Source organism: Nanorana parkeri, unplaced genomic scaffold (assembly GCF_000935625.1).
Source record: "Nanorana parkeri isolate BGI_ZX_2015 unplaced genomic scaffold, ASM93562v1 scaffold2268, whole genome shotgun sequence".
NCBI classification, from domain to species: Eukaryota; Metazoa; Chordata; class Amphibia; order Anura; family Dicroglossidae; genus Nanorana; species Nanorana parkeri.
Window position 1 is genome coordinate 56,176 of NW_017308536.1, and position 11,005 is coordinate 67,180.

Here is an 11,005-nt window from a genome sequence, read left to right on the forward strand (position 1 = left end):
AACCACAACCATAAAGAAACAGCATTTACATTCAACATTTAAATCTACAGGAACATTGATGATATTGTAAGATTGTAAAGGGCAGAATATTATTAGGAAATCTGTACTGAGAAAAATACAGGGCTACTATTGATGGCCTCCTTTAAAGAATGCTATTTGCCTGGCTTTCTCTGTCTACAGTGCTGACCTGGAACAAGCATGCAGATTAAGAAGTCAGGGTGAAATCAGAACTCTGGATCTACATGCTTGTTCCAAGTTACAGTGCCTCTCTATTTCCTTAAGGATTATCAAGACAACCAGGCAAGTAGCATTGGAAGGAGAGGCAAGCAATATCAACCTACATGTATTTACACTGAAGGGATTTTCTTTCTTTAGAACTTTCTGATACGTAAGAACACAAGTGTTGGCAGGATGTCAGCTTAAGAAGGGTAATTGGCCAATCTAATTATCTTCCAACCAAGCAGCAAGGAAAGTTTTGCATCAGTGAAAACAGGGACCACCTTGGCAAACTACTGGACAATTTCTATCTGTAAGTCAAAGCCGGTCTATTGCATTTGATGAAAAAGCATGTGTCGCTGCTAAGGTTTTTTTTTTCAAACTAAAGTGAATCAGATTGGGGTGCTGCTGCTAAACTGTCAAGCTTATTGTAAAAGGAAAAAAAAATCAGCCAAATGTACTGCCAGCATGTTATTTAAAAGATTTCTGTATTTGCAATGTTGCCTTTGCAGCCGCATGAACAGACTCTCTCCTTGTTGTCTAGTATTTCTTTGCATCTCCCTAATGGCAGTGCCCAGCTTCCAATGCCTTTTTTTTTCTTTACAATAGTTTACCTGGCAGCACTAAAATGGCCAATATTTAATGAAAAGACCACCCCCCCCCCCTCCCCTCCATAGACTTCAATTGGATTTGCTTCTGGGTTTGCAGAATTTTGGACACGATTCACCAAACCCTTGGCAAATCGAACCCAGGTAGATTTTGCCCATCACTAGTAGTGACTTTAATACTATGCTTAGTGCTGCACTTAGATGTTAGTACCAGGAAAACCATTAGCAGAGACTAATGCAGAGGAGCCTGAATGAATATAACAAATGTACAATAATTGGAAGATGAGAAAAGCTTTCAGTGCATTACATAAAAGGTAAAAAGCTATGCTTGTTAGATTACTTCTAACTAATGGCCAATTACCTTCCAATGAAGTCTTAATATCTAGTTTAATGCATGTTGTATCCAAACAGATCCCTACCTTACAATGCTAGATCACTCTTTCTGTAAAAAGTGGGTATTTGCTAAGTACATGATCAGGGGCAAGTTTGATAAAGCATTTTGTGGATTATTTATAGCATGTTTCTCTGCATATTTCCTTGCAAATATATCACTTTACCCTTTACAATCACTGTACTTAAAAAGTGCTCACTTATAACTGAGAGCAGATAATTCTATCTTTTATCCACATTGTGTGTCAACACCATAGCCTGCATTTCACTGCCCATTCAAAAAAATGCAGGCCTCAGTGTGGAGCACTGGAGCCATGGAGTTGCTTTACACAGCAGAGAGAATTTTGTATTTGGGGAAGAGGCTGGTCACATGACAGGTTAACTGACCAAGCCTCTCAGCTTTTATTTTTTCAAACTCGTTTATTTTAATTGCGTTCTGCTTGCTTTGGAGTCCTGAAGCCAGGGGAGCGCTAAGCACATTTTCAAAGCACATCACTGTGCTTTGGAAATGTGCACTTTTTTTAAAAGGGTAACGCCATTTTTAAAATAGAAAAATGAAAACAAATATTTAAAAAAATGAATATAGCATAAATAATGGTCACACAAGCCATTTTGTAATTTAACGTTATTAAAAAAATACCTTTCCATTTAAAATTGTAGCTGCTCTAATGTCTAAATCTTTCATCAAAATTAAATGCAATATGGTGACCTGGAGTTGTGCTGTACACAGTTGGTATAGGGAACATCCCCAGAAATGTCACTTTCTGCTTCTGTGATTAGCTGACTGATTTTCCCAGAAGTTTGCACTAAGATACAAGTATAATTGTTGGCATCCCTTGCAATAGGAATTTCATTTTTGGTGAGATTAAGGGTTAATTACTACTAAAGGGCTGCCGACACTGCGCCTTTCCTCATTACAACACAGGAAGTCCATCAGCTGATTTATAATGAACCCAGACCCTCCCATTCAGGAATTCGTTTGGAAAGGACATGCTGCAACAAACAGCTTTTTCTTCATAACAGAAACAGGTAGGAAACTGCAACAAAGTTTGCTAAAATCCTTGCAATGTACACTGATCACCCAGAGAGGGTTAGTTTGTTCTCAACAAAACTGGAATTACGCTTTAAAAGCAGTAGTATGGCTGTGGTTAGTCCATATTGCATTTTTTATAAATGTATCCCCTAAAAACTCCACCTTTCACCCACTTGGGCAATTAAAACTGAGTATATGATGAAAAAAATACTCCTTTTGTGAAAACTGCAAGCCAATTCAGTCAGTAGATGCAGTCTTGCCGGCAGCTGAGATGTACACATGACTGTCCCCATACAGTTTGAGCATAGCTCAAACTGTGCGGGAACCTACTGAGTTTTTTTTTATTAATCAGCAAGTCTACCAATCACATTAGCGACCCAATAGGCTTGGAGGATGGGAGGGAATGTGGTCAAGCTTGATTTTTACAAAAATGGGATTTGCGTACAATTTAATTTGCCTATATCTCTGGATCTACAGATCATTTTGACAGTGTTTTCCATCAAATAACTACTGCTTATGTATTTTTTGTATCAAAGTCAGTTCATGTTCAGACTGAATTGCTCAGAACTGCACACTCCCACTTTTCTGGGGTTAGTCTGTGGCAATAGTTCTATTTGAAGCTAGCAAGAAATAAAGCAGGTCATCCTAGGGGACAGACTATAAAGCTGTGACTACAGGAGCGTTGGAGATGAAAGTACCCCTGAACTATAAGTCATGAGTAAAGAGGAACAAACCAGGCAATTTGGTAATTTGCACAAACCTGACACAAAACTTAATGGTCCCCACCAAAAATCTACCGCTCAACTAGGCAAACATTTAATATCGGCTTTTATGGACCTTTAAGGATATTTTTGCGGAGGGGGGTACTGGCTAAGATTAGAGGAACATGACAACACCTGCAAGGCAAACTGGGCCAGTTTAGCCACTGGAACAGTCTACAGACCCTGTAAACAGTAAGTGACAACCATCCTGTCCAGCTACTACATGGAACTGTCTTCTTTGCCGAGAAGTGCGTAAAATGGGTCATAGCAAAATACCTCAGCAAGTCAGAACTCCAGAGCATACAGAAAAAATGACATCTTTATAGCTAAGTTCACAAAATCATACAAAGACAGAGCAGCAAATAAAGAGTTCAATGCACAACATGAAAAGAAAAACACCTCCATATTAGTACTCCATATTAGAAAGTGCGCAAACACATGAATCAACACCTTTCCAGAAGAAGGCTAATATTAAAAAAAAAAACACTCACATCTAAGTAAGCCTTCTTATTCAGAACCACAGATATATCATAACGCTACAATTCACATTTAAACACATTTTTTTATTTTCATTTAAAGATGCAGAGAATAATCTCTTCATCTTCACATTTCATAATAAAAAACCTGCATCCAATGTACGCACTATACCATTTCCCTTCAAACTTGCCTGCAGGGGTTGTCAGGAGTCTCAGCACTATTGCAGAGTCAAGACAGGACTAGTGAGAGGGAAGACCTCTAGCTCTGCACTCTGTCCTTACCACATATTTGAGAGTAAGCAAGCCGATGTTCCTTGGGTTAACCGTGCAGATGATGGGAGACCATACTGTTCACTGTGTAGAACTATGAAGTGATAAATCTTTCTGAAATGTGGTTTAGTAACTTAATTAAATCTAAGAAGGTTATTATAGCTCCAAAGTGTGGACATAACACAATGTTCTGGCACCAAAGTCATGATAAAAAATAAATGGATGATATACACTGTCTTTATTGTACCAATTCTTCTGGGGAAAAGCAATTTAGAACCCAATAAATGTATACAGAAATTGTAATTGAACCTCAGTATTGCGACTGGCGGTGATGAGTGAGAGAAAGCCAGGATTGTGACTCATGGGGGTTGATTTACTAACCTTATAAACACACCACGAACATGTATACACCTCTGTTGTGTGTTCCCTCCCAGCATGATCTATGGGTGGAATCTAAACACCTTTGTAGTGTGTACACACCCAGCAGGTGTGTTGTGCAAAGCCTTGCATAATTTGCAAGGTGATGTTGTGTAAATTAGCTCTATGTTGTGTTGCTTGCGTTGATGAATGCAGGAATGTAAATGCATGAGCTAACCATTTTTGTCTAAACTGTGAAGCAGCATTATATATGCATCATGTGCATGATTTTTCCATATATGGCATTAGTGGAAATATGCTTTTAGAGACTTTTTGGTTGATAAATACGTTTTGCTGTGTGAAAATCACATGCACCTGGTGCATGCGTGTGTTTAGGTTAGTAAATCACCTCCATGAGCTCCTAGTACTTACAAAGTCAAGGATCATAATTATAAGATTTCCTCAAGATGGTACAAAGCCCCATGTGCGATTTAAGGCATTGGTGGGCCCTGAGACTGATGTTGGAGGGCCTGAAAGTAGTCGATATGTTCCACATTGTGTGGAACTGTTCACTTATGCTTTCTGGGATAAAATGGTATTGATTTATGAAAAAAAGTGGGAGCTTTAGAAATACCCAATAATTCATCTTAATAATTCTGCTCCCTAGTTTAAATAGTTTAAAAAGGACATCCATAATACTGGAAGTCCCATCTCATGCTTTTCTTTGCAGAGTAAGCTTGTAAACCTAAAGCCCATGTCAAGGCAAAATTAACCTCCTTTGCACCGCTTACTCCTAGTCCCCTCTCACCCATCCAGTTTACCTTGTGAATCATCTTATACTCACTTATCTTATACTCCACCCTGCATGTCACTTCTTGGCTCCATTTTACGGCTGCGGGGAATTGCTAATTTAACACTGCAGCTGTGCCTGTGCCATCCCCGGTCCGCGCTTGTCCCCTTTTGCTGACATCCTCTTCTGGATGCTAGGAGGGCCCTGTACCTGGGTAGCCAATAGGAAGTGTCCATCTCACGCAGGCAGTTATATGAACTCCCAAATAAGCAACCCACCTTCTTTACATAAAGGAAGATAGAAGACTTGGGACTGGAATGTCACAAGGGGGTCTATATTGGGGGGGGGAGGGGTTAGGGGAAGCTTGGAGCTCCGCTTTAATTCCAATATGTGAATAGAGATTATACTAGCTAAGGAGAATAATAGACAAGATAAATGTTATAATACCTGTGCTAACTTGAATATATTCAAGGCATCAGCTGAAATTAACTCTTACGTCTAATTGGACCAAAATTCTTGATGATGGTAAGTTAAAGATGAGCTGTTGATACCTCATTTATAGGATGTTGGCTCTCACTGAGCATAAGCATGTCTCTCCATCTCTCTTTATTTTTTATGCAATCCCTGTATTCCCTCTACTAACCTATTTCTGCTCCTTTCTCTCCATAGCCTACTCTATTTGTATTACTTCCATTTCTCCTTGTATATATCTTCTCTTCTGTTCCTACTCTTCTTTCCACCATATACTCTCTTTCTACTCTGTCATGCTGCAAGCTCCCTCACCCATACCTGTAATTGAAATGCTAATTATCCAGTAACTGTCTATCTTAAACTAATTATACCCTTTACCTATCCTGTCATTCATATACTTATTGTAAATGAATAACAGAGGGAGTAAAAGAGAGGTTTCCCCCTTTGTTTCAGCTTAATATAGAGATTGTATGTTTAAAATAATAATGTTGAAGATTTAACAGTTTAGGAGGAAGGAGTGATAAGTAATGGTGTTTATTTTCAAATAAAAATCTTACCTTGAATGTAAAAGAAAAAGAATAAATAGATGTTGGACTTTTAGAAAATGTCTGACACTTTGGAAGGGTTCCGTAGTAATGGAGTTGATGGGCGGGTTTAGTGTTTGGTTTCCCTCTGCCCTTTAGCCTGGGAGTGGGCACCTCCACACACAATGTACACATTGCCCCCAGAGGCTGAAGGACTGACTCGCTTCTACAGGCTGCAATGTGAGGACGTGATGTCACCAGAGGGTGGAGGAAGTGGGCAGAGCCAGTCACAGGGTTGGCAGAGAGCACAGGCACTCCAGGCGCAGTGCCTGGAGGGTGAGAAGGGGCGGCTATGACAGTGGAAGCAGTGGTCGAGTATGTAGTGTCTGGGGTGTTGAGGTGCAATGTCTGGGGTTCTTGGAGGCAGAAGGTTCAGAGTCAGTGTCTGGGGTGCTTGGAGGCAGAAGTTTTAGAGTTGGGGTGCAGGCAGTGCAGTGCTGGGTCATAGGGAGATGTCAGGGTACAGAGTGCCAGGGGGAATGGGTTCTTCATAGGTCTGAATGGAAAAGATGCCTACTTGTAAGCCTTCAGGGAGGTTCTCCAACTGAGCATCATCCAACATGGTGTAGGTGTTTGCATTGCATCACCTGATGTAATGTAAGTGCAAGCGGGGTTAGTTAGGTAGGGGAAGGAGGTCATTAGAATTAAGTTATTTGGAAGTATAGTTAGCCATTAGGCCTCCTATGTGCTGCAGTAAGATGCATTTTATAACAATAATAACATAGGGTGGTACATATCAGTAGCATTCATTCAGAATGGCACCCCAATGCGACATACTATACCAAAGTATAGTAGGCGCCAAAAGACTCACAATACAGTGCACCACAATGCAAGTACCTTGCACTCAGTGGCGTAACAATCACCATACCGACCCAGACGGCTGCAATGGGGCCCGGCCAGATGCTGTGCGGGCCGCCTGGGCCATAATGGGATCCTCTGCTGGCGGCTTTTACTGGCGGCTGAAGACGAACATTGCTGTTACTGAGAGTAATCTGTGCAGCAGCGCGTTCCTCTCCACAGAGTCAATGAGAGCCAGCAGCAGCGGTGGAGCAGGCTAGACCCGGCAGTGGAGGAGGAGGCGGGGCCGTTGGTCATCAGCAGGGGAGGAGGTGGGGCGTGGAGAACGCGCTGCTTCACAGATTACTCTCAGTAACAGCAATGTTCGTCTTCAGCCACCAGTGAAAGCCACAAGCAGAGGATCCCATTATGGCCCACACTCTCAAGTGGGATCTCAAGTGGGCTCTGCAAGGGGTATAGCTAGAAATCACGGGGCCCCATACAAAATTTTGCTATGGGCCGTGTGATTTCTAGTTACGTCCCTGCTTGCACTTTTTTTTTCTTTTTTTGCATTGTTATGCTTTGGCGGCCCATTCTTGATGAAATGGCTGCCTTAATGCAACACTTGGTAGCTTGCTTACAGTAGTGCACCACAAATGAATGGCATATTGAAAGGAGGCCCTACATTTTTGTCTGCTTTTCTGGCCATGTGATTTTTTTACTATTATGACTTAGGAGGAGGCTTCCCAAAATGGCAAGCTGCATTATGTGCATTCCATATGTTTTAAAAAACTTCCAGTTTATTCAATCTCATCTGCTATATTATGCGTTTGGATCTTTAGAAATATACTTTTAAGAAGATCAGTGTTTAATAGTTTTAATTAATAATTGCCTTATAATTGTTTTTAACTTAAAGGATACTGAAACTTTCAAACAACATTTTCTAAATGTTTCCTTGTTCCCCCTTCCATTGTGCTGATGTAACCCACCCAAACCCTGTATACTTATACAGTTCTGGCACCAAGTCCAGTCGCATTCTGCTGCAATGTTTGCATGTGGCATCTTCAGCTTCCTGCATGTATGCAGTAGAATTCCATCAAATTTTAGGGGACCAGAAGACTGATCTGTCACTGGAACCCTTAGAAGTATATGTGGTTCTACCATGCATGTGTAGGAAGTGGAACCCAGACCCAGCATTTAGTGACAGCCTCCTCTCACGTCCAGCTATCCCTATACATACTAGAAATCTGCTTCCACAACAGGAAGGTGTATTTGCAACACTTGATAAATACTGATTTAGGTAAAACAATTCTTATTTTTAATAACCAGATATTTTGAATCTAAACCATCCTAAATTTGGCTACTTTAAGAAGATAAGTGTTTATTGGTTGAATTATTAACTTGCTAAGATGTCTTACCACACCATTCCCATGATTAGCTTGATCCAGGATGACAGGATAGTACTACTGCATGATCATTACATCTGCCTGTGTATGTGATCATTGCAAATCTGCATCTACATATACCCCGTTTGGGTCTGGTACCAAATGTTCAAATTTGTGACACCTAATGTAAAGATTGATCAACCCATGCTTGACAATTCTGTGCATTTTCCCAGATTTTATTCACTTTCACATCTGACACTTAAGAACATTTTTGTTTAACTACAGCAAGATAAAAGAGAAAGAATGGTTACCTGTCTACTGCTATGGCCGTCAAGGTAAAGACAGAAACGTATACTGTTACTGGCTGTATCAGGAACACAAAGTAACACATAAACTTTCCAAACACCCAGCCCTGGGAGTTGAAGGCATAGGCAAGAGTGAAGGGCACACACATGGCACACATAAGCATGTCAGAAAAAGCCAGGTTTCCAATAAAGAAGTTGGTGACATTGTGCATCTTTTTGGTTCTCCAAATAACATAGAGGAGAAGGTAGTTCCCAAATATGCCTATCAGTACCACCAGAGTGTAGCAGGGTATGATGAGAGGCTTGTATGACTGTATCAGCTGGACACCAGTGAACTCTGAGCTCGAGTTTGAGCTGTTGAGTTTGACTCTGTAGATAGTCAGATTTGCTGGTACATAGCTTTTGCTTCCGCTGTTCTCCATCTTTCCATCCAGTCTTCAAAACCACTTAATATTCCAGATAAGTGCCATAATTAAGAGCTTAAGTGCAGATTGTTTTTAAAAACGTGAGACTGGTGTTGTGTAAAACTCATATAAAGTCAATATGTTTAATAAAGGGAGTTTATGTGTAACATCTGGTTATGTATAGGTCATGCATAGGCATATTCTTATGCTACATGAGGTTGGTACTAGCGTTGTGACATAATTACTGCAGTTGAATACAATTCCATAAAATTCTAAAAAGTATTGTCTAAATTTCCAATAATAGCTCCAAATCCATTGGCTGCTGTGGACACATCCAAATCTTTTCACCGTAATGGAAACCAAAAAAGATCACTCAGCTTTAGATATTTGTTTGTGAAAACATAGGCAACACAGTTCAGCCACTAAGGTATGACTTGTTGGAATGCTGTATATTTCTCTCCTCTCCATGCCTGCTTTGACAATGAGTTTTCCAGTATCCACCGTTAATATTACTTCTGTTGTTATGTACCAGGACTGTTATTCCTAAACAAATCAAGAGAGAAAAATGTTAACAATTTATTAAGCGTTAGAGAATCCTTCCACCCACAGCTAAAACACATGGTGGTATGGGTGATTTTTATGAGCTAGTAGATTTTATTTAGTCTCTGAGATTAAAAACCAACATTTTAGTCTGAAAGAAATTGTAGGATGAGACCTGCGTCCATGAGAACCTGCATCCATGAGAGAGCTTTATTTGAAAACAGAAGGGGAGTTCCATCTTAGGGTCAGGTACCCTTTGGCAATTTTAATCTTAGCAAGTAAACACTAATATGAAGAGAGTCATTCAACAAGCATTTACAAGACATTTGTTAAGCATAAAGCAGCTTTCTAAAACCCCTTTAAAAACATTAGTACCAGCATGTTAAACCCCCTCCATTACCAGGACTTTTTTCAGTTTTCAGTGCTGTGAAAGTTTGAGAATTACTCCATCATGCAACACTGTACTCAAATTAATTTTATGTCATTTTTTGAGACAGATAGAGCTTTCTTTCAGTGGTGTACATTAACCGCTGTTTTTTTTTTTTACTATATAGAGTGTACTGTATATATGTTATTGCTTACATATACTAAAGCAAATTGGTGTCGAAGGGCAGGGATGCCCAAACATTGCAGAATTAAGAAGCATTAAGAAGGAAGGCTGTGCAGAAACGTTCTTGTGTGTGTGTGTATATACACTATATTTAATATAATAAATGGAAATCTGCGCTCTTGGAAAAACCTACAAATTAAATGACCACAAAGCTGAAAAAAGGGGTGAAACCTTGATGATAAGATAAGATATAAGCAACACATCATAGTATTAGGGACTACTGGAATGGTAAAGATGTTTGAGATATTTAAAGGGACAATCCACTTTACTAAATTAGAGGAAAACATGCAAATTACACTCATTATTGAGTCCATGTGGGGCCATCGTATTCAGTTTGCAAATCCACATTTTCTCCTTACGAAGGAGAACCGTGTTGAAGTCACCTCTATGTGCTGGTAATTTAAGTGAGTAGATTCCCTTGATTGTTAAGCCTGTAGTTTGTCCTCCATGATATTTAGTAAAATGTTGGGCGAGGGGGCTATCCCTATCATTGTTTCTAATATCCCTGAGGTGTTCCCCAATCCTCACCTTCAACTCGCGCTTGGTTTTCCCAATATAGAGTTTCTTACATGGGCATTCAATTTGGTAAATTACTCGTGTGGTATTACAGTTTATAAAATGGAGGATATTGAACCATATTGTACCAGTTGAGTTAAAGAATTGCTTTGACTTGTGCACATAAGGGCAGATCTGACACTTGCCACAGGCGTACATGCCCTTGGGTTTCCCACTTTTAGAGAGCCAGTTCTCCTCAGTTCTAGGAATGAACTCAGAGGAAACCAATTGGTCCCGTAGATTTCGTGCTGGTCGAGCTGTCACTAGTGGGTAAGGACCTACTATATTTTTAATGACATGGCATAACTGTAGAATATGCCAATGTTTTTTAAGGGTATATTTGAGTGTTTGCCAGCCTGTGCCAAATTGAGTAATCATACGGACCCTCTGGTCTGATCTGTCCCTTTTAGTGCTATAGAGGACTTCCTCTCGTGTACGTTTATTTGCTATGGATTGTCTCCTTTTAAGAACTT

General features: G+C 40.0%; 1 protein-coding gene across 1 annotated transcript in view; it reads right to left on the reverse strand.

Moving 5' to 3' along the window:
- The window catches only part of PRLHR (prolactin releasing hormone receptor), a 29,372-nt gene extending 20,467 nt beyond the window's left edge, over positions 1-8,905 (reverse strand). The window contains exon 1 of the mRNA XM_018573193.1: positions 8,430-8,905. Within this exon, the coding sequence (XP_018428695.1) occupies positions 8,430-8,845 (416 nt within the window). The 5' untranslated portion in view covers positions 8,846-8,905. The remainder of the gene's footprint in view (positions 1-8,429) is intronic.
- Between the last annotated feature and the right edge of the window lie 2,100 nt (positions 8,906-11,005).